The sequence below is a fragment of the Coffea arabica genome, chromosome 1c, assembly GCF_036785885.1.
Source record: "Coffea arabica cultivar ET-39 chromosome 1c, Coffea Arabica ET-39 HiFi, whole genome shotgun sequence".
Taxonomy (NCBI): Eukaryota; Viridiplantae; Streptophyta; class Magnoliopsida; order Gentianales; family Rubiaceae; genus Coffea; species Coffea arabica.
In genome coordinates, this window is record NC_092310.1 from 55,251,617 (window position 1) to 55,279,559 (window position 27,943).

General features: G+C 37.9%; 4 protein-coding genes across 5 annotated transcripts; all 4 read left to right on the top strand.

The window, feature by feature from the left end:
- Positions 1 to 413: 413 nt before the first annotated feature.
- On the top strand, positions 414 to 2,715 carry LOC113730678 (probable protein phosphatase 2C 25). The gene is made up of 4 exons (XM_072079476.1): positions 414 to 986; positions 1,400 to 1,738; positions 1,851 to 2,030; positions 2,142 to 2,715. Exons 1-4 carry the CDS (start codon positions 528 to 530, stop codon positions 2,301 to 2,303), a joined length of 1,140 nt encoding a protein of 379 aa, XP_071935577.1. The 5' UTR covers positions 414 to 527; the 3' UTR covers positions 2,304 to 2,715.
- Positions 2,716 to 10,550: 7,835 nt separating this feature from the next.
- Positions 10,551 to 12,637, top strand: LOC113730686 (mitogen-activated protein kinase kinase kinase 18-like). The gene has a single exon (XM_072079486.1). It carries the CDS (start codon positions 10,952 to 10,954, stop codon positions 12,635 to 12,637), a length of 1,686 nt encoding a protein of 561 aa, XP_071935587.1. The 5' UTR covers positions 10,551 to 10,951.
- A 6,113-nt stretch (positions 12,638 to 18,750) lies between these two features.
- LOC113730695 (ERBB-3 BINDING PROTEIN 1-like) lies at positions 18,751 to 22,479 on the top strand. Of its 2 annotated transcripts, none has more exons than XM_027255559.2 (10): positions 18,751 to 18,893; positions 19,005 to 19,111; positions 19,303 to 19,387; positions 19,484 to 19,633; positions 19,790 to 19,943; positions 21,018 to 21,233; positions 21,318 to 21,454; positions 21,566 to 21,657; positions 21,773 to 21,955; positions 22,185 to 22,479. In XM_027255559.2, exons 2-10 carry the CDS (start codon positions 19,021 to 19,023, stop codon positions 22,259 to 22,261), a joined length of 1,185 nt encoding a protein of 394 aa, XP_027111360.1. In that variant the 5' UTR covers positions 18,751 to 18,893; positions 19,005 to 19,020; the 3' UTR covers positions 22,262 to 22,479. The 2 variants fall into 2 exon arrangements, with proteins under 2 accessions (XP_027111360.1, XP_027111367.1); XM_027255566.2 differs by having other exon boundaries at positions 18,754 to 18,893; positions 18,976 to 19,111.
- A 1,217-nt stretch (positions 22,480 to 23,696) lies between these two features.
- On the top strand, positions 23,697 to 27,036 carry LOC113730707 (ran-binding protein 1 homolog b-like). The gene is made up of 4 exons (XM_027255579.2): positions 23,697 to 24,120; positions 24,252 to 24,403; positions 24,527 to 24,652; positions 26,426 to 27,036. Exons 1-4 carry the CDS (start codon positions 23,969 to 23,971, stop codon positions 26,656 to 26,658), a joined length of 663 nt encoding a protein of 220 aa, XP_027111380.1. The 5' UTR covers positions 23,697 to 23,968; the 3' UTR covers positions 26,659 to 27,036.
- The last annotated feature ends 907 nt before the right edge of the window (positions 27,037 to 27,943 follow it).

Consider the following 27,943-nt stretch of genomic DNA (forward strand, 5'->3'; position numbering starts at 1 on the left):
AAAACTCTATTACTCTTAAATATTTCAAAATATTTTCTAAAAATATCCCAAAATATACTTTAAAAACTCTGCTACAGTAAACTTTTTTAAAAACATCCCCAAAAATAATTAATCCAAATGGATTGTTAATATTGACGAAGACTACTTCAAATGTTTAATAATGCATTTAACTAAAAAAAAAATTAAAAAAATAAAAAATAAAGCCTGGGCTGAGCTAGAATGAAGAAGTATCATGGCCAGAACCAGTTCACTTTGGTCAAAACCACAAGGAATATAAAATCAGGAATTCAGACTTCCTCTCTTCAAACGCGGCATGGGCCATGGACTTTACTTTGACTCCTAAGCAGAAAAGACAACACGAAAAGAAAAGCCCACAGCAATAGGCTCTCGTATAAATACCACCACCATTTCCTTCACTTTCCCTCTTTCTATCCAGGAGTCAAACAACCAAAGCAGCCTACAACAGAATCAGACCATACCGCAAAACCACATCATAGATTCGAACGTTGGAAGGAAAACAAAAGAATATGTCTTGCACCGTTGCTCTTTCAAACTCACCCGTTTTCTCCCCATCCGGTCGGGTTTCATCTTCTCTATTCTGCAAAACCTCTTCTGCTGCTGCTCCATCGGCGGAAACTATCAAAAACCCATCATCAACTTCGCCATCATCGCCTTTGCGAATACTCCGCCTGCAGAAGCCGCACCCGAGTCCAAGCGGGCTAATTGTGAATTCTTCGGATTTTTCGGCTTCGGGTTCGCCTTCGCCCTCGATTTTGAAGAGGAAGAGGCCCGCGAGGCTGGATATCCCTATGGTTTCAATGGGTTTTGGGAATGTTCCGCCAACCCCATCCGCGGCAGCGGGGAGGGATATGGATGTTGTGGAAGTGGAAGGGGATGGATACGTGGTGTATTGTAAGAAGGGGAAGAGAGAAGCCATGGAGGATCGTTTCTCAGCTGCAATCAATCTTCAAGGAGATTCCAAACAGGTACTGCTACTTAATTTTTTGCGAGTTTTAACTGTTTTTGGTTCTGCTCGTGGGACTTTCTTTTTTTTTTTTTTTGTTGCTAAAACTTGCTGAGTTTCTTATTACCACTTAACTTTATTTTGTTTACCTAAATGATGGGATTTTAGGATTATGGGATGAGGAAATAGCAGGAGCGTGATTACATCTTAGTTAAGTAGACTTTAATTAATGGCATTACAAATTTTGTTACAAAAGTGTTTTGACTTTAAACTATATACTCTGGATAGATAATCCTCGTACCTTAGACTTTAGTGGATGGATATCCAGCATCTGATGTTCGTACCTTAGGACTCTCACAATTTGTATTTGTTGATATTTGGAGAGATTAATTTGGTTCTCTATGCTTAAAGAATTCCATGACATTGAATTTGTAGGCTTGTTTTGGGATATTTGACGGGCATGGAGGTGCAAAAGCTGCTGAGTTTGCAGCAGAGAACTTGCAAAAGAACATTATGGATGAAATTGATAAGCGTGGAGATGCTGAAATTGAGGAGGCAGTTAAGAATGGTTATTTGAGAACTGATGATGAGTTTCTAAAGGAAGATGTTTGGGGTGGAACATGCTCGGTGACAGCACTGATCAGGAAAGGGAATTTAGTGATATCAAATGCTGGTGATTGTCGCGCTGTGCTGAGCAGAAAAGGCATTGCTGAGGCTCTTACTTCTGATCACCGGCCTTCAAGGGAAGATGAGAGAGACAGAATCGAGGCTCTGGTAATCAATCAACTTCGCGCTTTATTGTATTTGTTGATAACTTCTCGACCGTGATCAGTTTATTGTCAAATTCAGATGGCTAATGATCTTATGTCATGGTGCAATTTTGCAGGGTGGCTATGTGGATTGTAAGCATGGTGTTTGGAGAATTCATGGATCGCTATCTGTTTCTAGAGGTATTGGTGATCAGTACCTTAAACAATGGGTTATCGCAGAACCAGAGACGAGAATCCTCAGTGTAAAACCTGAGTTGGAATTCTTGATCCTTGCGTCTGATGGACTATGGGACAAGGTAAAACTAGTTACTTAGCATTATGAGAACTCTCTTTGTTGCGCAATAGTGTTGGTATTCGTTAAAGCATTTTGTGTCAAATAAAATGAGTCTTTCTCCTTATTTTGGCAGGTTAGTAATCAGGAGGCAGTAGACCTTGCCCGCCCTCTGTGCATTGACATAGAAAAGCCAGAGCCATTATCAGCTTGTAGAAAACTCGCTGACCTTTCCATTTCACGAGGTTCTGCTGATGATATTAGTGTCATGCTAATTCAGTTGGAGCAATTTCACTGACGAGGGCCCCTACGGTAGAATGAGAAATATCTAACAAATTCATCCTCTGATTCTTATTATTTATTTCTTGCTGGAGTTGCTGCTGTTTACTGGGTAGTAATGTTTGCTTAGACTTTAGAGAATAAAGAAAATTAATCTATGATGACGACAAGATTTGACGGGAAGAGCCCAATTTCGAGGCTTTTTTTCATCCAATTTTTTTGTTCTGTATATTAGACACTGTTAGAACACACTTCACATGACTGATGACTTTGATATGTACATGAAATTTATTGAGTACAGCTTGATGTAGAAATGATGAGGGAATCATGCACGCTGAGTGAGTTTGTCTTTTATTATTCTTTTATACCAATTTTCTTCTTCCCTGCCTTTGCTGGTGATCATGGGCGAGGGTCGAGATCAATTATGGTCAGGGTAACTGTTTATCTTTCGACTAAGAAATATGTTTCATTTTCTTTGCGCGTGAAAGTTCTGGCTAAAGCCTGGAATTTACAATTCTGAATGATCTCTTACATTTTAGTGTGATGGTTGAACATCACAAGCACAACTGGGGATCATTCCCAGTTTTAGACTCTATATTAATCGCTTGTTGCGTGCAACAAACTGCCTGCTAGGATTGTTGAGTGGCCTGTGTGTGTGCTCATTAGAAAAGCCGTTGTTTTGTTTCTGAAGATGAGGGAGGAGAGTTTGAGATGGGAAAAGTGGGTGCTTCGACAATGGTATTCACAAGGTGAAACCCGGATTCACTAGATACCATATTTCAGTGTAACCAAGTTGAAATGTGATTAACAAAGATGTAAAAATTTCGAGTTTGAATTCGAGTACAATACCAACTCTGTGATTAGAATTTTGCCCAACAGACTAAAATGTAGTAGTAGTTTGAGGAATTAAAAAAGTTACTGTAAAAGCACTATGTATGAATTCTATATACTCCCTCCGTGCCACTTTGATAGTCCTGTTTCTTTTTTCACACAGTTTAAGAAAAAGTAGTTAATTTTGTTGGAAAAGTAAATTTAGATTGCTATTTTCCTAAAATACCCTCACATTAAATATGATACAATTTTATGGGAACTTGAATTGATAGTAAAAAAAAGAATCAACTCTCATTAAATATGGTAAGTCTATAGTAACAACTACTTACGTTAAATAAGGGTATTTTAGAAAAATTAAAATACAACTACATTCTTCAATTGGAAAGTGAACTATAATTTGGGACAGATGAAAAAGAAATACAGGATTATTAAAGTGGGACGGAGGGAGTACTACATATGAAACGAATAATCATGCAAAAAATAGAACGTTAATTGAGCGAGCCGGAGTTAATGGGGATTGACTCCTGGGAAAACAACACAGATGCATTAATTTGTTTGCAGTTATTCTGCTTCTTGGTCCTCCATAACCTTTTCAAATAGGGCAAATTACACTTTTCCCCCTCTGTAGTTTAGTGTGTTTTACATAACCCCCTATGATTTCAAAAGTTATACATAATCCTCTCAGAGCTTGAATTAAAACATCAAAATAACGGAATTTGCAATTCATAATAAAGCCAACTAAAATGTCAAAAATACCTCTATGTAAAGTTGAAAATTATTTATTAACTACAAAGAGGTTATGTCTATATATTAAAAACCACAAGGAGGTTATATGGTAAAATATTAAACCATAAGAGAGATATATATATATATATATGGTAAAATATAAAACCATATTGGATTAGAGTGTCATGCATATTTCAAACTATGAGTGGGTTATATTTAGCTTTTAAAACTATAGAGAGATTATGTAAAAATTAGCTATACTACAGGGGGTAAAGTGTAATTTGGCCTTTCAAGTAAAGCGTGCAAGACTAAACTATTTGTCTTGATTTCTGGCCTTTCGGGCTCATCGATGTCTAGATCCGCAGTTGACCCGGTGAAGTTCTCGATGGTCAGTCTATGATGTTACTCTTTGACATCCAGTTCGATTTTCATTCATGGCTAGCTAATTAACCGCCAGAGGGATCATACGGTGCACATCAGAAAGGAAAATTTTCTTATTTCATTCACTGTAAGATGTCTTAATTTGTAGAATATTCATATTCGGACAGCCAACCCTTTCAATACTGAAAAATGCAGTTCAACCATCGAGGTGCTGGATTTTGAGCATGACCCACCAAGAAACTTACGCCGAATGCGCTCTACTTTCTGCCCTATAAAGTCTGATTTATTAATCTTTTGCACTTGCAACTGTTACAGGTAGAGTCCTGTGAATTATCCCATACATCTCTTCTAAAAGTGGAAATACAAGCTGTATTAGTACCCTCTTTTTCTGTTTCTTTTTCTTTTTCTTTTTTTGGGGGTGGGGTGGCGGTGTTGATGGGGGATGGAAGGAGTTTATCCGCGTACTGACAAGATAAAGATGAATCTTGAGTCACTTCACAAAAATTCAACGCGTTATGAAAATAGCAAACACTGTCTGAATTTGTCGATTGACTTGAATACCGAAAGACGTCCTATGTATGTATGTGTGTTGGTTGGTTCAAGCTTCTAGTAACATTTTGATTTTGTGCGTAAATGTCCTATATTTGATTTGGCATGGCATACCAAGGGAAAAAGGCTACGGTCTTTCAAAGAAAGAAGATTACCGATCTTAATTAATTAGTCAGGACGGCCATTTTGGAGGGCTGCGTACATGAGAACAGATACAGTTGCAGTATCCATGTCGATGCAGTGGTATCACGGGGTCGAATTGTTCAAATTAATAAAAAATAGAGAGATAATATCAAACATATGACGTGATATCAACATGTAGTGGTGCAACTCACAAGTTGTGTGCCTGTACCTAAGAATTTGACATGACCATGATTTGGTGCCTGCCTATGATTTCCCCACATCGCACGTTGTTTATAGCATCTTGTGGTGTAATTTGTTGGATATTCTTGGCAGGCAGGGACAACTTGGATGCCCTTTGGGTGGATTGTGTCCGCCTATATCACCAGACGAAATTTTTTCAAGCTCAAAAAAGAGAACAGAACAGACCAGAAGAAATATGGTTTCAACAAAAAAAAAAAAGGAAGCAAGAGAAAACGCAAAGAGAAAGAAGAGACTCTGAGTGCAAGGTAAAGTAATGTCGCAATTAGAAGAGCCAAAGCGAAAGATGAAAGCATGATTTAAGGAAACCAAGTCTTCTTATGAATCCCGCGGAATATCAGGAACAAGTCTTCTTGCATAATTGTAAATTGTTAAATTGAGACTTGTTATGTGACGCACTAATTCTGCCTTTAGGGACAATTGCATGATTAGCAGAAGGGATTGCGAGACAACTTCTTGATTAATGACGTAACCACCTTCCGACTTTAAATAAACAAATTTGAGTAATGACACGATGCATAGATATAAAACACCAAAAATGTATGATTATAAGCGGGAGTAGGGGTTGGTCTGCTTCTGCTTAAGATTCGGGGGACGCTTTGATCACGAAGATTTAGACATGTCGGACGATCTTATGGTTTGTGTACTTGGTGCTGTCTAGCCCTCTTGCGACACCGCACTAGTGCCCACAAAACTCCAGATTTCAGTCAAGACCCAAGCAAATATGCTGTTAATTGCCTTAACATGAGATTGTCTGCTTGCTGCCCCGTGAATTTTGATAGGCGGATGAATGAATAATTTATTTGATGAGAGCATTTTGAGATGCTGCTATTTCATTTCTTTAGTGCATGTATACGGTTGGTTGGGGATTGTCAGCCCTTCTAGCTAGACTTAAGACTTGGTACTTTTCAGTTTTAAATTTTGCTTGGGAAAGGCTTTTGTTGAAATATCTCGACTCTCTCGAGTTAGATATAAGCTTATTTATATATATGTATAAAAATTTTGTGAAGCAGCATAGGATCCTCTCGTGCTCTGCGGGTTGCTCTGTGAGTCCTCTTAGATTACTCGTTTCGGGTCGAATTTTCCGTTAACTCTCGTGCGTGCTTGTTCTAATTGTGTGCGTGAGTTTCTTACTATTTCGGTTAAAAAAAAAAAGCATAGGAGTCAGCATAGTTGTGGGCTGTATATAATAATATCCCAACTCACCTGGACCACCCACATAGAATTTGACCACAAATTCTGCAGTTCTTCATTTCTATTTTCTGGACAATTCACCAAATTTCGCTTTTATGCTTTTCTGTTTTCCCCTTTTGTTTTGTGCACTGAAATATGTGGCCCGCATTCATGCCAGCCGACCTTTTCCGGCACAGCAAGGCATCGTTCCCCGTTATCCAGTGTAGAACCCAATTCCGGTGTCTTTATCACTTGTCAGGATTCAAAGGATAGCTCTGTTTTTTTTTTTTTTAAATAATAATAATTATTTTGGGCTCCTTTATAAGTAGTGTTCCCTAAACGAGTTTGGACAGAGTCTATGTCGTTTCTCTTTTATGCTTCATAATGTGACCGCCAACATGAGCAAGGTTGGGGAGAGGAGGGACATCGTACCGAAGGCATACAATTTAAAAGATTCAACAATCATTAAAATTGTCCCCAGGAAAGAAGTTATTAATTCTGGACATTGACATTCTATTGCCATAGTCATAATTTTTTATTTTCATCACAATTTCAAATTAGAATAGCTAAAATATCCTTCATCAGGCACAAACAAGCGGTGAGTGCTAATGAGAAATTTTGCCGTATTATGGGAATGATATCTTCTTGTTATTAGCCCCGATGAACATTGATGATTGAGGCAAACAACAATAAAGGATTTGATCACCCGTGCCACCAGGTAAACCACCTCGTACGCCTCATTCCACACCTTGGTTCTATGATCTAACGAGTCACTATACCAGAATTTATTCCAAAGACAAACTTGCAGCGCTATAAATACTAGCTAATTCCGAAGATCATCGAAACTGCAGTGCCCATACCGTACTATGCTTTACAATCAGATTGGGAGCTGGAATGGAGTGGATTATTACCAGCGCATGCCAGGCAGGCCTTATCCTAACGTCTACCTAAAATTCTGGCTCCCAATTTACGGTAGCGTAGTAGTGTGTCATGTTGTGTGGTTGGCCAGTTAGTGCGTGACTGTGTGTGTTTCGAACTTTATTTAGGGGCGCGTCCTAATCTCATAAATAAATACGATACGCAATGGATATATACACACACAGAGAACAGAGAAGGGGAGGTGCAAAATAAGTATAGTGGTTTTATTATAGGCAGGGGCGGATTTACAGTGGGGGCACTGGGGGTACGGGCCCCCACTGCCCTCCTTAAATTCCTATAATACTCCTATAATTTTGATACAATTTTACTGGTGCCCCCAGAATTTTTTTAAAAAAATATGAAAGAATGGGTCACAAAATTTATATCATTCACTTTCCTCCTCTAAGGACCAAATATCAATTATATCAGTCATTACTTTTGGTCCCCACTCTCCAAGTTCCCTTTACTCGTGTGGTCCCCCATTTTACTTCACAACCCACGAACTCCTCTTCTTCCACACCCAACTAACTACTCTTTTTTTTTATTACTTCATCCAATCATCATTAATCATTTACTTCCTTTGTCCCCATTTCCCAATTTTCTTTTCCTCTTTTGCCTCTTGGTTGTCCCCACTGAAAATGGTCTCTGGTGTTGTTGACTACTTCAAACAGTGTTCCATTAAAGGAGTAGGCTTTTTGAAAACCAAGACCTGCTTTCTTCAGTTCAACCGCAAGAAACCAATCCTTGAAGCTGACTTCTTTCCAATTAAATAACGTGATACGGGGCACAAAGGAAGTAAATGGACCTAAGTCTGCCACAGTGCCACTGATTTGCAACTCTTTTCACCAATTTTGGGAAACCATTGAAATCAGGTTTTAAACAATTACTTCTTATTATTATTATTTTAAATTTGTTTGCAAATATATTTCTAGAGCATGGGATTATTACTGTTTTAGAGAAATTTGAAAATTGATTAGTTAATGTAATAACTAATAAATGGGTTATTTGATATTTGATAAATATTTTAACTTGTGAAATGGTGATCTTATAGATTTATAATTTATTTTTTATTTTCCATGATTAGTTTCTTATTTGGAGTTAATGTAATGATGAATAGAGGGCCATTTGACATATATTTTAACTTTTAAATTATTCTTATATGGATCCTGTTGTCTACTTAACTTGATTAGGTTCATATATTCTGATTAATGATTTGATATAGTAATGAATGAATAAGTTGTGATTTGATATAGTAATGATATGTTGTGATTAATGATTTAATAAATAACTTTAACTTGTAAAATAGTTCTTGGATAGATTATTAGATTTTATTGTACATTTAATATTTTAATTGGATTAGTATCTTATACATTGATTTTAATTTCTTTAGCTATGGAGAGATATTTCAAGAGGAAATCAATGGAAAAAGAGCCATCTAATAAAGAAGAAGCCAAGGATAATGAAGGTGCAAAAAATGACAATAAAAGAAGTTTTTAAATAAAATTATTATTACATTAATAATTTTGAGTTTGTCTTTTTATGTTTTTTCATGGAATATACGTATCAATTGTACTTGTTAGTGAATTTATTTATTTTTTGCTCAAAAAATTTAAAAAAAGAGTAGATAAAAAATTTTAGTATTATTTGTGCCCCCACTAAGATTTTTTTCTGGCTCCGCCCCTGATTATAGGGCCATGAAATTTCACTTGTCTGCGTGTGTGTTGAAAAGTTTGATACTACTACTATCTATCTATAATTGTAGAAAGAAATAGTTACAGATTATTGTGGCGGCTGGGTATGCACGTCTCGTCTCGTTCTGGTGGTTCAATTGCAGCACCGGCATATGTGCGCAAACGCAAAGCACGACATCCATAATCCATTTGGCATCTCCCCTCCGCAGCCTCTCGTTTCTCTTTTGCGGAGACGTGAACCTACCATTTTGCGCCACGTAAACCCGTTGTGGGTTCCGTTCGCCCCCCCTTAGTTCCCAAACCCAACCCCAACGAAACCTCAACAGATCGCTGTCTGCCCTTTCCCATGTCATGTGGTGGATTCGTACTTTTGGTGTTGGGGTCGCATTCGGATATCCATACAAACAGTAGCGACTGCGTACTACTACTTCCCATGATCCGCTGCGGCTGAGCTGCTGCCTAAACTACCCAAACCACCCCCCCGCCTATTATTGGTATTACTTACTAACCTCTAATGTACTAAAAGTAAGGTGGCCGTACCTAGAGCTGCAAACGAGCCGAGTCGAGTTGAATTTTGGACTAATCGAGTCGAGTCTCGACTAAATTTTACAAAACTCGAACTCGATCTCGAGCACGATAAGCCGGCAATTTAAAACTCGAGCTCGAAAAAAAATAAAAATATTTATTTTATTTTTTAAAAAATAAATAAAATAATATTTTTTTCTTAATAAATAATAAATTATTAAGGATATATATGTAATTTTACTATTAAAATAAGAAAATAAAAAATATATATATACTTAAAATAAAAAATTTAAAAAATATTATATATATATATATATATACTCTAGCTCGCAAGTTGGGTTTAATATTTTGAATTCGAGTTCGAGATCGATTTCGACTCGAGCTTGACTCGAGTCACTTGCGAGCCGCTCGATTCGTTTGCAGCCCTACCCATACCGGACCTTTCATACGCTTTTGGCTTTTTTTAAAAAAAAAAAAAAAAAAAAAGGAAGAAGAAGCCATAAGTAGTTTCTAACTCAACAATGCAGGAAAAATGTTTTAAGTTTCGGCTGCAAAATTCATTCATTCACACTTGAGATAACAATCCTTCAATTCTACTTTTTGAGCAGCACACACGCCAATTGCATGTTTCCGTCGTGTAGAATTTATATCGATCGACTTACAAAAAAAAAAAAAAAAAAAAGTAGAGTTTACGTTGAAAGTAAATCAAAGGTTAATTAAAGTCAAGAACAAGCGAAAATACTACCACCACAAAACTTGAGGAAGAATTAAGGATTAGTATGCGGGCGAAGAATATTCTTGGGCACCTAATAACGGAGCATGATCAATCGTTGAAGCTGGATGCGTGGGATTAGAACTTTACAATTAGTAGAATATTGACACCTAAGATATCCATAAATTTCTGGAGTCCAGGTCATCCATACAAAGAAGGTTGCAGTAACCTACCAGCCGCTGCAACCGATACAGTTATCGCCTGCCTTTTTGTTTTAGAAAGACCACACCAAACATATGTTTATTTTTTTAAAAAAATATATATATATACAGAAAGTAGCAGTAATAGTACCAAACTAAACCGAACGCAACTCCCAAAGGACAAAGACAATATGCCAAATCCTGCAATCAAACCACGTTTCCTAGACTGACTGGTTTCCCTTCCCTTCCCCTCCCCCACACAAAAACCAATTACGACTACATAAATCATCAAATCCTCTACAATAACAGCAGCATCGGATAAGGATAAAACCCAGTATCATAAACTCTCTTTCGCGTCAATTACCTCGTGTCTCCCTCTAGAAGTAGAACCCCGTTAATTCTTTACATACGCTAATCCCCAATTCGGACAGTATATATACCCCCTTTCAACTCGGGCCCCCTTCTTCTTCAAGAAACACAAGTGCTCTTTCCTTCTTCCCCCCGAGAGAAAAAACAAAACCACAACAAGTACAGTTCACCTTCCTTCCTTCCTTCCTTCCTTCCGTCCGTCCCTGCTCACATGGATAAAGTCAAAGTTCCAAACAGCTGGATGAGAACCGCCGTCATCGGCAGAGGCTCCTTCGGGACTGTCAGTCTTGCTGTCAACAAGTCCAACGGTGCCCTTTTTGCTGTCAAGTCCGTTGATACCAACTCTGCCTTGCCTTCCCAAATTGAGGCGTTGGAGAATGAAATTGGAATCCTCCGCTCGCTCTCTTCGCCTTACGTGGTGGAGTGCCTGGGTGATGACGTGACGGTGGAGGCGCCCAGTATGACGCCGCTTAGGAACCTGCACATGGAGTACTTGCCAGGTGGCACCGTAGCTGATGTGGCAAGATCATATACTCCCCGTGGCGGCGGGGCCGATGAATGGATTGTAAAGAATTACACCTTCTGCATCGTCTCCGGGTTGAAGTATCTTCACTCCCAAGGCATTGTGCATTGCGACGTGAAAGGTGACAATGTCTTGGTAGGTCCTGCTCCAGGCACCGCCAAGCTGGCCGACTTTGGATCGGCGATGGAAATCCGCCCCTGTAGGAAGGCGAGCATCACGCCGCGTGGGACTCCCCTGTGGATGGCGCCGGAGGCGGTTAGAGGGGAGTATCAGGGGCCGGAATCCGACGTCTGGTCCTTGGGCTGTACGGTCATCGAGATGGTGACCGGAAAACCCGCGTGGGAAGATAAAGGAGCGGCGGACACGCTCTGTAGAATCGGTTACTCGGACGAGTTGCCTCGGTTACCGACTCAGTTGTCGGAATTGTGTCGCGACTTTGTGGAAAAATGCTTGCGAAGAGACGTTAGTGAAAGATGGAGCTGCGATCAGCTGTTACAGCATCCGTTTCTATCAATGTGCTCACCGTCCTCCGATTTACCCACTTATTATTGGTCGCCGCGTTGCGTGCTGGATTGGTTCAAGTCAGATTCCGATGAAGAAGATGAGGAAGAAACACCGAGCAGCGGGAGTAGGATCAGTGACTCCGACGTGAGGGGTAGGCTTGGGAGATTGGCTGAAGGGAGAGGGGCAATTTGGGAATCGGATGGTTGGGTGGAGGTAAGGGGTTTAGCTAGCAGCAGTAGTACAGAAAGAGGAGAGGAGGTTTCGCTTCCGGTTTCGGAGGCGGGGCGTTGTGGCAGAGGGGGAGAAGGGACGAGTTCGGAATATGGGGAATTGATGCGGATGGAAATTTCGGGGGCAGAGGTGGGATATGGGGATTCCCTTGGGATTGGGGAATTCAGTAGAAGGACGAGCGGGGAATGTTTGGCAGATTCTGATTGCAGTGCCGTAGCAGAAGCACGAATTGATAGCCACCACGACGGCGTCGTTACGGACTCCGGACGGGTTGAGCGGCCTCAAGCTGGAGATTCAGATGGGGGATGCACATGTCCATTTTCAGCTTTACTTTGTTTATTTTTTTATTTTCAACCGACTCGACGACAGAATTTGTATCCAATTCCTTCATTCCGTGGCATATACGAGAAAGTTTTGCTACATTTGCTTTTGTGCAAGACAACAGCAGTGTATCATTTGAATTTTGTTAATTTTTACGAGTCACTCAAACTTCCCCGCCTCCCCAAAATTTATGAATACCCCGACTTACAACATGAAAGTAATAGCACCAACAAATCCGATTTGGTCCAGGCCGGTGGGTTTTTTGTTACACGTTCTCATGCATTTGCGTGCATCCTTCTTAAGAGTTCTCTTAATTAGTAGGGTATATACGTGTCAATATAATATATTAAAGTATGTGACATGAATTTTACACTTCATTTATGTGTGTGCTTCTTAAGAGCTCAACTTAATCAGGATATAAAGAAAACGGATGTCAACATATTATTAATGTATGTAACATGAATTTTACACCTGATCCAATGTGTAACAGAAGGCAAGTTGTTGTTGGGCTGACCAACTTTCTAACAAGGCAGGTATCAAGATTTCCTTTTCATCTTTTGGCCCTAATTCTCGTCCTAGTTTCTTGCATGTTATGGCAGCTGAATTTGCGAGTGAGACTCGTAATAGAATTAAGGCATGCTCTGCCATCAGCCTACCTCTTATTTGTTCGATTTCGTATCGTGTTTTTTTCGGCCCCGCTCCTTACTCCTTGGCCATAAAATAAAATTCACAATAATATTACATAGTTGACTTTCTTCTTATTTTACTTTTTTGGGTTGATCAAAATATTATAATGCCCCGTTTGGATTGGGATTTTCCTCAAAAAAAACTATTTCGTTTTCCGTGAACGCATTTCCCTATCACTTTTTTACCTCACATATATCAAATCGCTACAGTACAGAAAATTCAGAAAAAAAATTGCTGTTTGTTTTTGCTCGTTGCATCGCCAAGATAGAGGCAATGAAGTATGTTTTTTTACCAATAACGATACATTGTACTCTATCCTAATTTAGGGGGAGAGGGAGCCTAAGGAGGCTTGTGTTAAGGGCTAGTGGGTATATAGAGTCAACTAGATCAAGCGAGTACTATGGCACTACTCTTAAATTTTTTTTTCTGCAGGTGAGGTTTGAACCCTCACCGACAGTCGAAGGAGTGGCCACTGAGCTGCTGAGGCAACGGAGTATGTGAGTTAGAAGTTTCCAATTAAGATAGCTGCGAAACTCTGATAGAGTACAACTTTTTGGGTGCAATATGATTTGTCACGCTGATTGGATTATCAATTTGGAAAGAGGAGGACCCTGCAAACTTTTTTGCTTTAGCTTTTTTTGAGGGAGCGGTATCCAGACCTGACAAGGTCCGGCCGAGACTTATCTTGAGTAATTCTTAACGAACAAGAAAGAAGTTTCCCGCACGTAAAATTCTTGTCCAGCCCGCCGGTTAAATAAGCAAAGCAAAGCAACTTCCTCGAGGTAAAAGCAAACTTCACAAGCTCCAATTAGGTTGTAGCATGATCAATTTTATTAGCCCACAGATTGGATAATACCTCTAGATGGGTGTAGCGTGTAATCTTTCTAACTGTCTTTGACAAGTTTGCCTTCCAATTGCCTAGGAATAGAGATCAAACGACTGATAATTTAGTATCTCCAGCGAGGCTTTTCGAAAAGATGTGATTCTGTCTTCAATTGTCTCAAGCAAGTGATGCATGATTTTACATATAATTTATCTTCTTTTTTTTTTCAAGAATCAGATCACTCGTGATGTTGAGATTTACTGCACCTTTTGCGTCTTTAATTATAAATTGTGTACTCTGATTATATATATGTATGTATGTATATATACTTTCTGTGTAAATTAGATCAATGGTGGGCTTAAACTGAATTTTGGGGTAGGCAATCATGCACTAGCATTGCTCATTTTCACCCCAACAGGCCAGATTTTTTATTCCGCTATACAGTATTGGAGTTCTTGGCTTGATGGAGTATTTCTCCGGTTGTTGTGGCCGAATGAAGGGGGTTTGAATGAAAATTTAAGGTAAATCAAAAAAATATTCTAGGTTGTTTTATCTATTCTGTTTTATCCTCCTTTTCTGTGATTCAACTTACTCTGCATCTACATATTTTCTATTTTCGATAAAATGAAAACCAGATATTCACCCAGCAAATAACAGTAGTGTTGAAGACTTGAACTAAAGCATTTGATGTTTATCTCCTTACCTCGAAATCCCAGCTAATACCCTAAAACAACCAAATGGGATTTTACCTTCGTCGAGAACCTCATACCAAATTATGTCTTGGCATAATTAACATCTTACTTCTTGTGAAGTTGTGATTTGTCAGTTTTTTCTTGACTTAATTTTGCTTGTTAGCTTCTTTTGAGTGCGTAGTAAGATCTTCCCGTCTGTCCCCATTAGTCGAGTCCCCCCAAATCAAAATCTAAACGGATATGTTAAGCCACACCATGACAACGGAGTCCCTAATCGCTTGCCAACGTACCGCTGCATGATTGGTTGAACTTCTACTGTGTTTGGTTTGGATTAGTGCTTTATTCTTTATTAATGAAGAGATTGCTGATGGATTTTGGGAAGCAAAAAGAATCGTCTTCCCATTTGTTATTTTGTTTTCATTCGGATGACCTAAAAGTCCGGCTAATCCAAGGATTCTCATTCATTCCCTTCCTCTGTTCATCGAGTATAATAAACTAAGCTAATATATAAAAGGGATAATTTCATAAATCTCCCTTCAATTTTATGACAATTGTTGGAAGTACCCTCAAGATTTTAAAATTACATAGACCTCCCTTAGAAAATAGTTTGGGGCTCACTTTGCTGATGTGAGCAAAATGTCCCCATTGATAATCCTATTCTGCTCTTAGGTGATTTTTTTTCAATAGAAATAAAATTCCTCTGTAATTTTAAACTTAATACATTGACACGTACTGTAACAAAGCTATCCATCAATTTCATTTCTCTTCCCTCGGATTTTTAAAAAAAATTTCACATGGACAAAAGGAAAAAAAAAACCTTTGATACCAGTTGAGTAAGTAATAGATTTTTGTAAGAATATAGAAAATTTCTTCCAAATTACTACAATATCGAGTAAGACTAGATTGAAGTGATTTGAGTGGTTAGGACAACAAATAATCTATTGCTCTTGCTCTTCTTTTTTTTTTTTTTTAGCCGCCTGTCAACTTTGATTTCAAATATGCATTACTTTACTTCATGGAGATGTTAAATTAATTAATTTATGAAGGCCATTTTTGTCATTTTACATGATTAGAGGAGGTAGGTATAATTTTTTAAACACAGCAGGTATCATTTGTAATTATTATAAGTTTTAGGGGAGGTTTGTGCAATTATCTCAATATAAAAATCCAAACTGAGTTGTCTGAAGTTAGTACTGCAGATCTACCATATTACTGGTTCTACTACGCAGTCACCACCAATTCATTTAGATCGTAATTATGTAAAATAATAAAATGTCCTAAATCCCTTCCCGTCTGTTTTCTTTTCTTTTCTTTTTTTTTTCTCTCTATCTTTATCATAAACTCGATGAGTCGATGCTTGTCCCCAATTGGCGTCTAAAATGCAAGCTTTATATATGTCGAAGTTAAAGTGCCTGGTCATGTTATTAGACTCCTTTGTATATATAATTTTGTGAAATCCACTTGTTTGCATTCAAAGTTTCAAACCAGCATCAACAGCCACGATAAAAAATAAAAGGGAATTTACCTTGTCAAATTAAACTTTCTAAGTATCCATAAGATGCCAACTCCTACTATATCTTTTTCAAAATAATTATGGGACGGAAAATTTTGGAAAATGACTTATTACATCCCTTACTTTTCACAAAAATATTATTTTCATTCTTTACTTTTTAAATGAAATAAATACGTCTCTGATATTTAAAAATTGAAACTATTACATCCATGAACCCAACTTTCAATATGAATTAAACCATCCAATAATTCAGTAATAAATTTTAGAGATAGAATTAATGGATCACTAAGATAATTCTATCACGTTTACATGACATTCATTGAACCAAAAATGAAAAAAAAAATAAAACATTAAAAAAGACATTCCTATGTCTTGGAACAGTAGGGTTTCTTTTTTAGATAAATCTTTTCATGCACCATTAATGTATGCACTTGTGAATCTATATATATATATATATATATATATATATATATATATATATACCATACATACAAGTTTGGTATTTAAATTTAGATTGAAATGACGTGGTGGGTATTTAGACTCGTTAGTATATACAATGAAAGTATTGGAAAGATTAATTCTTCCTTTTTATGTTATAATTTTTTTTTTGGATTCATTAATTTTCCGGTGAATATTAATTTAAGTTAAACGAGTGATCTGTCAATTATACCCCAAAATATGTAATCACTTCAGTTGAGTTTAGGGATGTAATATGTTTAGTTTTTAAATGTCAAGAACGAATTCGTTTCTGTTTTAAAGTGAGAAAAGAAAATAATATTTTTGTTAAATACGAGGGATGAAATCGGTCATTTTTCCAAGAAATTGTTATCAGATTGGCTAGAGTTGTTATCTTTTAGCTGACTGCTTTTTGCAAATCAAATCAATTTATAAAAATGCCAAGTTAAAGGCCTACTCCAGCTTGAGAAATGCTCTCTCCTGAACTACTCCATCCATGAATTAGAACATTTAGCTCGTTATTGTTCAAAATCCACGGTTTAAGCCCGGAGCCCAATATCCATTAGGACCAGCGGCAAAGAGGGAAATTTCCGCTTTGGGCTCGTATGGTTCTGTTAGCGTCGGACGATGTGGGAATCGATTCCAAAAGAGATCGCCTTCGTAGATTGAACCAAAAAGAGAACGATATGTAATTCATGCAAAGGTGAATCGTTTATTTTATGTACACTTTCAAAATAGCAAGTTATGATGCATGTGTAGACGTAAAATGTCTATGCGGCGCAATCCAAGAATTCAAGGAGAAATGGGCATTACAGTGCAGAAATTTTGAAAGATGCGAATTTAATTTTCTTTTAAGAAATAATATATGCTAATTAACCCATGATATAAAGCGAGAGTTGAAAACCAAAAGCCGCAGGGATAACAATATGATTTTCTTCTATTTCCATCAACAACGTTGTTAAACTAAAATGTTTGGAAAGCCATTTTCCTTTAATTTTTTTTAAAATTTTCATGAATAGATGTTTCAATTACCTTTTTATCTTGCATATATAAAATAATTACAGTTTATTTTTAAAAAAACTTCAAAAAATACAGTTGAAATATGTGGTTATGCAATGACCCCATTCAAACTTTTTTCTGTTTCAAGTAAACTTTAGGATGGCTTCCTTTCATCTTCATCTATTTAATTTAAAATACTATACCAAAGCTTCAAGTTTTATTTCTCCATTTTATTCCTCAAATTAAAGTTGTTTACTTTCCTTTCATCGTTTTATCCTAAAATAAATAATACATTTTCCCCCTTTTGCTTTGTCTATTTTGAACGGAATAAGTTTCGTGACTCGCTCTTAAACATTTTCATATATACTCTGCTTTGCCTTAAAAAAAATCATTTCATAGTTCTCTAAAAAAATTGTGCATTTTTTCAAACATAGTTTTCGATCATCTTTTTATTTCACATATATTAAATTATTATAATATATTTCTTTTACAAAATGTCAAAAAATAGCAGTACAAACATCTATTTCCTATTTTATCCAATTCTTTTATATTTCCATTACAATCAGTACATAGGCATGGTGATTCATGAATTCTGAACGCTGTGGATTAGGAATGCAAACAAATCGAGCCACTCGCGAGAGGCTCGAGTCACTCGAGCCTTGATCAAACTCGAGGTCAAAATATTAAGTTCGTTAGCTCGCGAGCTCGAGTATATATATATATATATATATATATATATAATATTTTTTATTTTAAGTATATATATGTTTTTTTTTATTTTTTATTTTAATAGTAAAATTATATATATATCCTTAATATTTTATTATTTATTAAAAAATATTATTTTATTTATTTTTTAAAAAATAAAATAATTATATTTTATTTTTTTCGATTTCGAGATCGACTCGAATTGGGCAAGGCCCAACATTTCTTGATCAGATGGGTCGTTTAAAATATCATTGGCCCTAGTGCTTGGTAAAATTTTGTCAAGATTCGATTTGATTAGTTCAAAACTCGATTCGACTTGGTCCGTTTGCAGCCGTATTGTGAATACGTGAGATACGGGGAATATAATTGTTTATTTCGCATCCCACCGGCAGAAAGAAAAAAAAAAAGAAGAAGGGGTAATCCCCATTTTTTCAAGAATGACACCAGTTCAAGTATATACCACTGCTTCCGTTTCCAGTGCACCTCACTGACACGTAGATGCCGCTAAGGGGGAAAAAAAAAAGAGAAATTGCTCTGTATTTTACTAACGTCTAATTTAAAATAAAAAGAAAAGGTTCCATCGCCTGCGGCTCTCACTCTATCACTTCGCTGTTCCTCAAAGAAACCCTAAACCTCAACTCTAACCTCCACACTTCTCCACTTTCACTTCCTTACCGCCCACAAGCTTCATTTCAGGTAACATTTTCATCTGAAATGCTGGAAATTTGTTTTAGTTTTGGCGTATATGTATCATCAATTCATGCCTGATATTCCCTAGTTTTCTTCCCCATTTTATTTCTGTTGCAGAGCTTTTCGATTAACTATGTCGGACGACGAAAGGGAGGAGCGAGAGCTGGATCTCACCAGTCCTGAGGTCGTCACAAAATACAAAAGCGCCGCCGAAATTGTTAACAGTTAGTCCCCTACTATCTCTTCACTTATATGTGTACGGATATGCTTGAATTTGTTTTTCCGTGTGGATAGAAACTGTTGATGTTTAAATGGGTTAAATTCATTCTGAATTTTTCTCTTATTATTATCTTAGGTTAATAATTGATTGTGCGCTTAAAATATTTTACTTGTTAATGAATTTGAATTAATGCAGAGGCATTGCAGTTGGTATTGTCTGAGTGCAAGCCAGCAACAAAGATTGTTGATTTATGTGAAAAAGGGGATGCATTCATCAAAGAGTAGGGGATTTTTGTATATGCTTAGATATTCTTTGCTCTGTTTTAGTTAGCGTTTTATAAAAATGTTTGGCTGATGATTGACTATATGGGCTGTAGACAAACTGGGAATATGTATAAGAATGTAAAGAAGAAGATTGAACGAGGTGTTGCCTTTCCAACTTGCATTTCAGTGAACAATACTGTCTGTCATGTTTCCCCCCTGGCTAGCGATGAGGCCGTTTTGCAACAAGGTGACATAGTTAAGATGTAAGTGACGGTTTAAACCTAATTTCATTCTCTTGCTTTGTAGGGGAGTGGTTTCAGCTGGTATTACAAACATTTTTGTTCTTCGGTTTTATGTGACACTTGTAATTTGGCAAGAGAATGTGCATGGTGATTCATCTTTCCCTTTGATGGTTGCAGTGATATGGGGTGTCACATTGATGGGTTTATTGCTGTAGTGGCCCATACTCATGTACTCCAGGATGGGCCTGTTACTGGTAGAGCAGCTGATGTTATTGCAGCAGCAAATACAGCTGCTGAAGTGGCATTAAGGCTTGTTCGGCCAGGGAAGAAGGTAATAAGATGATTTACATTATTTTGTCTATTTGCCTTTGAGATGAACAAATGTGTTGTAATTTGACTTCCTGTGACTCCTATTTTAGTTAGATCTTCAATGCACTTGATAAATGTTTTCTTTTCATCCGCTCTTATCTGTGAAAGTTGATCTATAGTTCAAGTATATCTATAGTTCAAGTATACCACCATCTATATATTGATCAAATGTTTATGGCATGGTGTCATAAAGCATAAGTTGTTCAGTCATGGAAACACTAATTTGTCTACTTCTGCATTCATCTGCTGTGTCAATCACTTGGACATGATAAGTTGCTGCTTTTTTTTTTCCCTTTACTTTCCACTTCAAGTTGAGAAATGGAAGTTCGACATGTCTATTTTAGATGGGCATTGTGACAATTGGCAGTACCATGTGAGATTGTTGTAGTACTGTATACTTGCCAGATAATTGGCGACATGACCAATTGTAAATTTCCCTGCAAGTATTTTTTTTGGTTGCATTTAGATGAAAGAGGTGGGAGTTGGGTGGTGGGGTGAAATTGCTAGTTGGCATGTTCATGTTCATGATATATGGCGAACAGACAAAATTTTGTAACTGGAGAATAGAATTGTAACAGGGTTTTTGCTTTTAGAACATGTTAGGCAACATTGTTCACTGGTGATTTGAGTCCTTAAAATTTGAGAAGTTGGTTCTATCTTTTAACCTGTTCATAGTTTCCATGAGGAAGCATCTGTTACTTGCTGGCCCCATACATGGGTCACTTTGCATTCATTCATGCAGGAATGATGAAGTCTTTGAGTCACCTATGATTTTTTTTGGACCACCTATTGATTAATTCATACTGTCCTCCAGTATAGGCTGAAGTACATTTTCCGAACTTCCCATAAGTGCAACCAAATATTGCGGAATATCTGCCTAATTTGTGATGGGGCAATCTATTTTGGTGTATTCATGTCTATCAGCCATTTCTAGTGTTGTATGGCAGACAAGGGTTGGGATAGTTTACGGTTCATTATTTGTCGTGTATGAGGTTTCCTTTGACATATTTACCTTTTTTTTTTGTGGAAAATACAGAATCAAGAAGTAGCAGAAGCAATTCAAAAGGTTGCTGCAGCTTACGACTGCAGGATTGTTGAGGGTGTACTGAGTCACCAAATGAAGCAGTTTGTTATTGATGGTAATAAAGTTGTGCTGAATGTGTCCAGCCCTGAAATGAGAGTAGATGATGCGGAGTTTGAGGAGAATGAGGTTTATGCAATTGATATAGTTACTAGCACTGGTGATGGCAAAGTAAGTCTTATTTTGGATTTCATCCACAGATTTCTTAGATGATTTATCATCTTGTATTTACTTATTTGAGGTGTGACTTTGCAGCCAAAGCTGTTGGATGAGAAGCAAACAACTATCTATAAGAGAGCTGTGGACAAGAACTATAATTTGAAGATGAAAGCATCAAGATTTATTTTCAGTGAAATAAGTCAGAAATTCCCTATCATGCCATTCACTGCAAGGTTTGCCACCTCTGTTGTCTTGCAAGATTAGTTATGTAGAATAATAACTGCCTTCATTTTTTTTGTCAACTTTTTCTATGGTTTGCTTCTTACCCTTTTTTCCTTGAAAAGAGACTTGGAAGAGAAGAGGGCTAGGTTAGGGCTGGTTGAATGTGTCAACCATGATCTTCTGCAACCATATCCTGTTTTGCACGAGAAACCTGGTAAATACTCAACTGGAATCTACATGCTTTGTCCTTTCTTCTGTTCTCAAGTTTTTCATTTGCTGATTGCTATGAAAAGGCATGCTTGTTTTTACTTATTGGGGTTGCCATGCAGGTGACTTGGTTGCTCATATTAAGTTCACAGTTCTGCTCATGCCAAATGGATCAGATAGGATCACATCTCATTCTCTACAGGAGCTGAATCCCAAAAAGACAGTAGACAGTGATCCTGAAATTAAGGCCTGGTTATCCCTTCCAATTAAGACAAAGAAGAAAGGTGGTGGGAAGAAAAAGAAAGGTAAATTGAAACAGAACTTGGTAGAATTATTATATTGAGTAATTTAATCAAGGTGCTCTCTTATCCTAGAACAAGCACGGGCTTTTAAGAGTTTTAGCGAACTAGTAGTTCAAGAATATGAAAGAAATTATATCGTTGTTATGATTCTACCTTCCAGATTTCTTGGAGGGGTGGAAACCTTAATCAAAGGGTTATTGATAGTCTATGACATCTACAACTGTTATTTTAGGTAAGAAAGGAGACAAAGCAGAAGACTCAATGCAGACTGAACCAGTTGATGAAGCGGCAAATGGCGCATCTCAATAATGAGCTCCTGAGAGTGAGCTGCTGGTCTATTAACCAACCACCTGTTTCAAGTTTGAAGTTATTAAGCTGTTTCTGGGATTGAGCATATCAGCTAGTCGTTTTTCCCCTTGACTTGGGTGATGTAATACAAAATCATAGATAAAAGATATTTGTTATCCTTTCATTTTGACGCTTCACCATGGTCTCTGGTTTAAATTGAGCAGTTGGTTGTCGAGGAACGTAGCAGAGTTTTGCATCAGTTCAAACATAGGGCACTCTTTTATAATTTCCGTTGTTTTCTGCATGACTAGAACTGAGCAAGTTAGGATTGTAGTAGTTGACAGTTACCTTTGCCTCCTTGGAGAAGATGAAGAAATCCGTGAAAAATGTTTGTCTTGACATATTAATTGCTGATGTAGACTTAGACGCATCAGATCCTCAGGAAGATGATAGTCAGCTCAAGAGCACATTGCGTTTCTGGACATTTGAGTTAGGCTTGATTCTATGGCACGTGTGTGGACATGGAACTAATAAGGAGGGAGAGGGGGGCAAATGCTGTTAGTGCCAGAAAAACTTGAGTTGTTCGGCGGGGTGATAAAAACATTAAAGCTCAATTTTGGAGTTATGAACCTGTGACAAAAGATAGATCTGACAGAGTTATAAAGCATATAGAGAAGAAAGTGAGATTGGGTGACAGAGTTATAAAGTATATGGAGAAGAAAGTGAGATTGGGGAAGCAAGCAAAAAGGCGTTTTGCCCGTTTGCTTATGGTTGAAGTTGTTGCTGCAGACATCTTTTGTTTGTGAACGGTTAAAAGAGAAGTGGGTGGTGCTGTCAAGTGCCAAGGATCTGTAAGTGTCCGGCGATGTGTTGCACGATCAACATGACAACGGGTCTGTTTGGTAAAGGGCCGTTGGAAAAATGATAATAATTTGGGCTTTAGTCTACGATCCACGGGCTTTTAACTGCCTTCCACAACAGTTTCAAATATAGAGAGCTTCACGGCATTCTTTTTTTTTTTTTTTTTTTTAATTATTAATTTTATTTTTACGCTATCACAAATTAACTTAAGATTGCATGCGTGGCTTTGACGCAATAAACATTGCCACTTGCAACATTTTTAGTCCATATTTTTATCTTGTACGACTGAATTGAATTTCTTGAACCTTTAATTTGGCCTTCTTTGAATTGTTATGAAAAATATCAAATTATCTGAAGGCAATGAGGCTTAAATTGGCACACAATGATTTGGCAAGAATTAAGCACGGTTTTTCTATTTATGCACTTGTAGAAAATAAAATGAGAAAAGAAAAACATAAGTCTTCAACTTGTCCAGCACGTAAAGAAAGGAGAAGAAAATTCTAGAAAATTCCGTAGCTTTTTTCTTTTCCTTACCTATTTAGTAGTCCACCTTTAAAAAAAAAAACAGTTGAAAGCCACCACGACTTCGTAGTCCGTATACCTGTAGTGCTGCGTAAATCTCACGCCTTCTTCGCAGTTCCAATTCCCCAAACCAAAACCCTCTCTTCCAGCATTTCAATCCTCCTATCCCTCCGGCTACTATATAAACCCTCATACCTACTCCATCGCACCCCTTACAAATTTCCCAGTTCCCCACCCTCACCGCTCCATTGTCTCTCTTTCACGCCCAACACATACTTGCTTTCGAAGTTAATCAGCATTGGCATAGAGCTCGAATTTTCTCTCTCTCTCCAGAGCACTATTAAAATGGCGAGTAACGAGCCCGAGCACAGCAGAGAGGAGGAAGAGACCGCTGCCGCTGAGGACGAAGATACCGGAGCTCAGGTTGCCCCTATCGTCAAGCTTGAAGAGGTTTCCGTCACCACTGGCGAAGAAGATGAGGACGCCATCCTCGATCTGTACTTTCCTTTCCTTTCCTTTCTTTTTTTTTTTTTTTTTTTAAATCTTTTGCCTCTCGATCTGCTACAATTATGGGATTTATGTTAGAAAATTATAGGGTTTTTCATTTTTTCTTCAAATTGTTAATTAGGAAATCAAAGCTTTACCGATTTGATAAAGACGGAAATCAATGGAAGGAGAGAGGCGCTGGCTCTGTGAAGCTCTTGAAGCACAAAGAGACTGGAAAAGTTCGTCTCGTTATGCGTCAATCTAAGACTCTTAAGATCTGCGCTAATCATCTAGGTCCGTTTCTATTTCTTTTTTCTTTTTTTTTTTATAAAAATATTTGCAGTAGTTTACCTGATTAGTGTGTTATTAATTTTCTTTGGAAAATTGTGATCTGAAAAATTTTGTATTGATCTGCAGTTGGGCCGACCATGACAGTTCAGGAACATATTGGAAATGATAAGTCTTGTGTGTGGCATGCTGCGGATTTTGCAGATGGTGAACTTAAGGATGAGATGTTCTGCATTAGATTTGCATCTGTTGAGAGTAAGTATATGTCGCTGTTGATCAATGGATTTTTTTTGGGGGGGGGGACGTATCAATTGCTTAACATAGTTTGATGGTGATGTTATCTGCTTCATTTTCTACTTTTCTTTTTAGCATGCTGCGTGTTTTTATGTTGAGATCCATGCTTGTCCATTCTTTGTAGAATTAATAATATTTTCAGACATATGTAGTTTTTCTAATGTTTGAGATCATTTTATGCTTATTGCTGTGGCGATTTGATAGGTTCAAATTCTTTGCAGCATTTGGTTGTTTTTTGTTCCGAGCTGTTGGTTTTGTGTATCATTTGTATGCTATGTATTAGTAAAGTTTAGATATGATAGGCTTATTGCCTAGCTTAACTGTTAATGACAAGAATTGAGATATCTTGCCACATTTTGGTGGAGGGATCTTATGTCTTAGGATGGTTCAGGTTGGCTTTCCCATGAATTGTCTTCTGTTGAGTGTTTCTCTCTGATGTCATTGCTGTCGGCAGAAACCTGATAAAGGAGTCATGTAACACTTTCCTACACTTGAAGGGCAAATGTTTTGACTAAGGTTATCATTGAAGCATGCTTTTCTTTTTTGCCTATTAACATTAAATTTGCTACCATTGAAAACTTTTTGGCTTTTTAGGAACTAGTTGCTCTGAAGGTTAATGTCATTTAATGTGGCAGAATCATTGGGTTTTGATCTCATTAGATGCTTACTTTGTTGTAACCAATTTATTCCAAGGACGTGGCAGAGTGAAGGAAAGCATAACAACTGTAACTGACCCTTTTTCTGTTGCATGACCACTTGTTAATTAGTTTTCTATTTTCTAGGCAATGACTCGAGAAGAGTCAAAGACGAGAGTTCTTTTTTTTGGGGGGAGATATGAAGCTACATTACTAGTCATTGTGTTTTTGCAGAATTTCAGCTTTCTCTGCGTTACCCTTCACCACGTAATGCCCCACAAAAACATTCACCTGTCATTCTTTGTTTAATAATTTTCCCTTTTTGGTTGTTTTTATCCTTTCACTGGTTTCACGATTTGCAATTAGTGCTGGAAAAGGTAATTTTGCCAACATATGGATGACATGGACTCTTGTTTAGTTTATCTTCATAAACAAGTGCAAATGAAGAAGTGATCTATTTTTCTTTATAACCTACTGTGATAATGATTGGAAAATGCTGGAAAGCTTCAGTGTAGTGATCTGCTAGTTAATTTATAATAAAAGACAAACTGATGCTAAATAGAAGAGGAGATGCTTGTGTGTTTTGCATGATTTGTTATTTATATCTTGCCAGATTGGGACTCTCAATCTGGGAAGATGAAGTGTTTATACTTCCATTCGCTTCTTCTTGGTTACAGCTCTGTGAGAGTTTTCCGGTTGCCCATTAGCCACTAGGTATCATTTTATCATACATGGTTAATGACATACTTGACGAGGGACTAAAGACATTCATGGCTTTCCTTTCCCTCACTCTCCATCAGTAATTCTTTAGATGTTAAATATGTTAAAAATCAATTGATCACTCCTGATTATGTACTTATTATCCATTGATTTAGTCAACTTATTAAATCAGGAGAGGAAGTTTTGGGACCTTTTGGGCCAATACTTGAGAGTCGTGCCTTGTGATATTTCAAGTTGGTACTTGGTAGTACATTGATTATAGTGACGCAAGAGTAGTAGTTGTTCTACAATTGCTATGTTTCTATGGAGGATCAATTATTGTGGTTGGGTTGGTAGCTCTTGTTCTATTGCTTATGCAGTCGTTTGCTCCTCTGTTTAGATTGCAGAACCTTTATGGAAAGGGTTCAAGAAGTTGCTGAATCCCAAAGGAGTAAAGAGGAAGACAAAGATGCTTCTGCTGCTGCCGGAGTGCTTGAGAAGTTGAGTGTTGAAGACAAGGCAGGCAAAGAGAAAGCTGAAGAAAAACCCAAAGAGGAGACCAAAGAAAAGGCTCCTGCTGCAGGCAAGGAGAAGGTTTCGGAAAGTGAAGACAAGGAGACCGCTTCAACTTGAGAGAATACTGATGCCTTGAGTTCCCATTTCTGATTTGGTGAAGTTAAAACTCTCACTTCGGTCACCACCCATTCCATAGAATGTCTAGTCTGGAGAGGTCGGTGGAGTGTCAGATATGGGTGGCAATGGTGTGGGTCTTCTTGGTCAGGTGTAGAAGTCTGTCAATGGTTGGTTTAAATTCGAGTCCTCTTTATGTGGGGAGTCACATTGTTTCGATTTTGGTCTTGTGTGCGAATATAACTAGAGGTTTTGACCAGTGGTATTTATTTGCCTGGAGTAAGTTGTTTTGTTGATTTATATGCTTGATGTTACAAATTACAACGGCTTGCGCTGCCGAAAGAGTTTGGGGAAAAAAAATTTTCCATCTTGAATGCCTTATTCCTTCTATTATATCATTATATGTTTTGATTCCTAAACAAAGGCAGTTAGCTAGTAGTAGAAAGTTACCGTCCGAAGTATTTGCTGGTATTAGAAGAACTTGTGGCATGGCTGTGCATGCAGCCTTCCAAAGAATTCTTATCGAGCATTACGTAGACACTGGAATTCCCATAAGTATTGTGATCTAGTGATCGTTGCGAGAAGTGTAACAGCCTGAGTGGTTTGGGTAGTTCTAACGGGCTTGAATGTTCTTGTTGCGTATGGTGGTCAAAGCAGAGTCTTATCTTCGGCCGCTGGGGCAAACCAAAAGGATTGAAAGAGACCCAAAATGGTCCATTACTTGTGCTTTCTTTGCTCATTATAGCAAGGACAAAATAGCCAGCGAAGGAGGTTGATTCCCTTTCTTTTGAGGATTCCTGGGGCCAAATTTGGATCCTTGATGCGACTGCCGAAGTGAAGATCCGAACTGAGCTGGTTGAGCGTCCGACCTGCACGTGAGCGAGCTGCGGGGCTGAGTCCCCGGTAGCAACTCCGACGATCAAGTCAGAACTAGTTTGTAAGTAAAAAGAGTAGAGTCTGCACTATGAGTAGCGTACCTTGTGTTTCTTATGGGTGTGGTATTTATAGAACACCAGGTGGTAGTTTCCTGGTAGGACAAGGAGTCCTTATTGGAGAGGATAAGCCTCTAGGGCTCCACTACCCAGCTCTGGTAGACGAGGGCTCCGAAGCCCATCAGGCCCATCCGCCTGGGAGGCGGCGCTCGTCTGGTCCTGCAAGAGGACCTGACCCCTAGACCAGCCCATCACGTCAGGACTCTTGGGCCGAGCTGACGTGTATGCGGACCGGGCCGAGCTGACGTGTATGCGGACCGGGCCGATGTGCTCATGGGCTCCACTACACTAGCCCC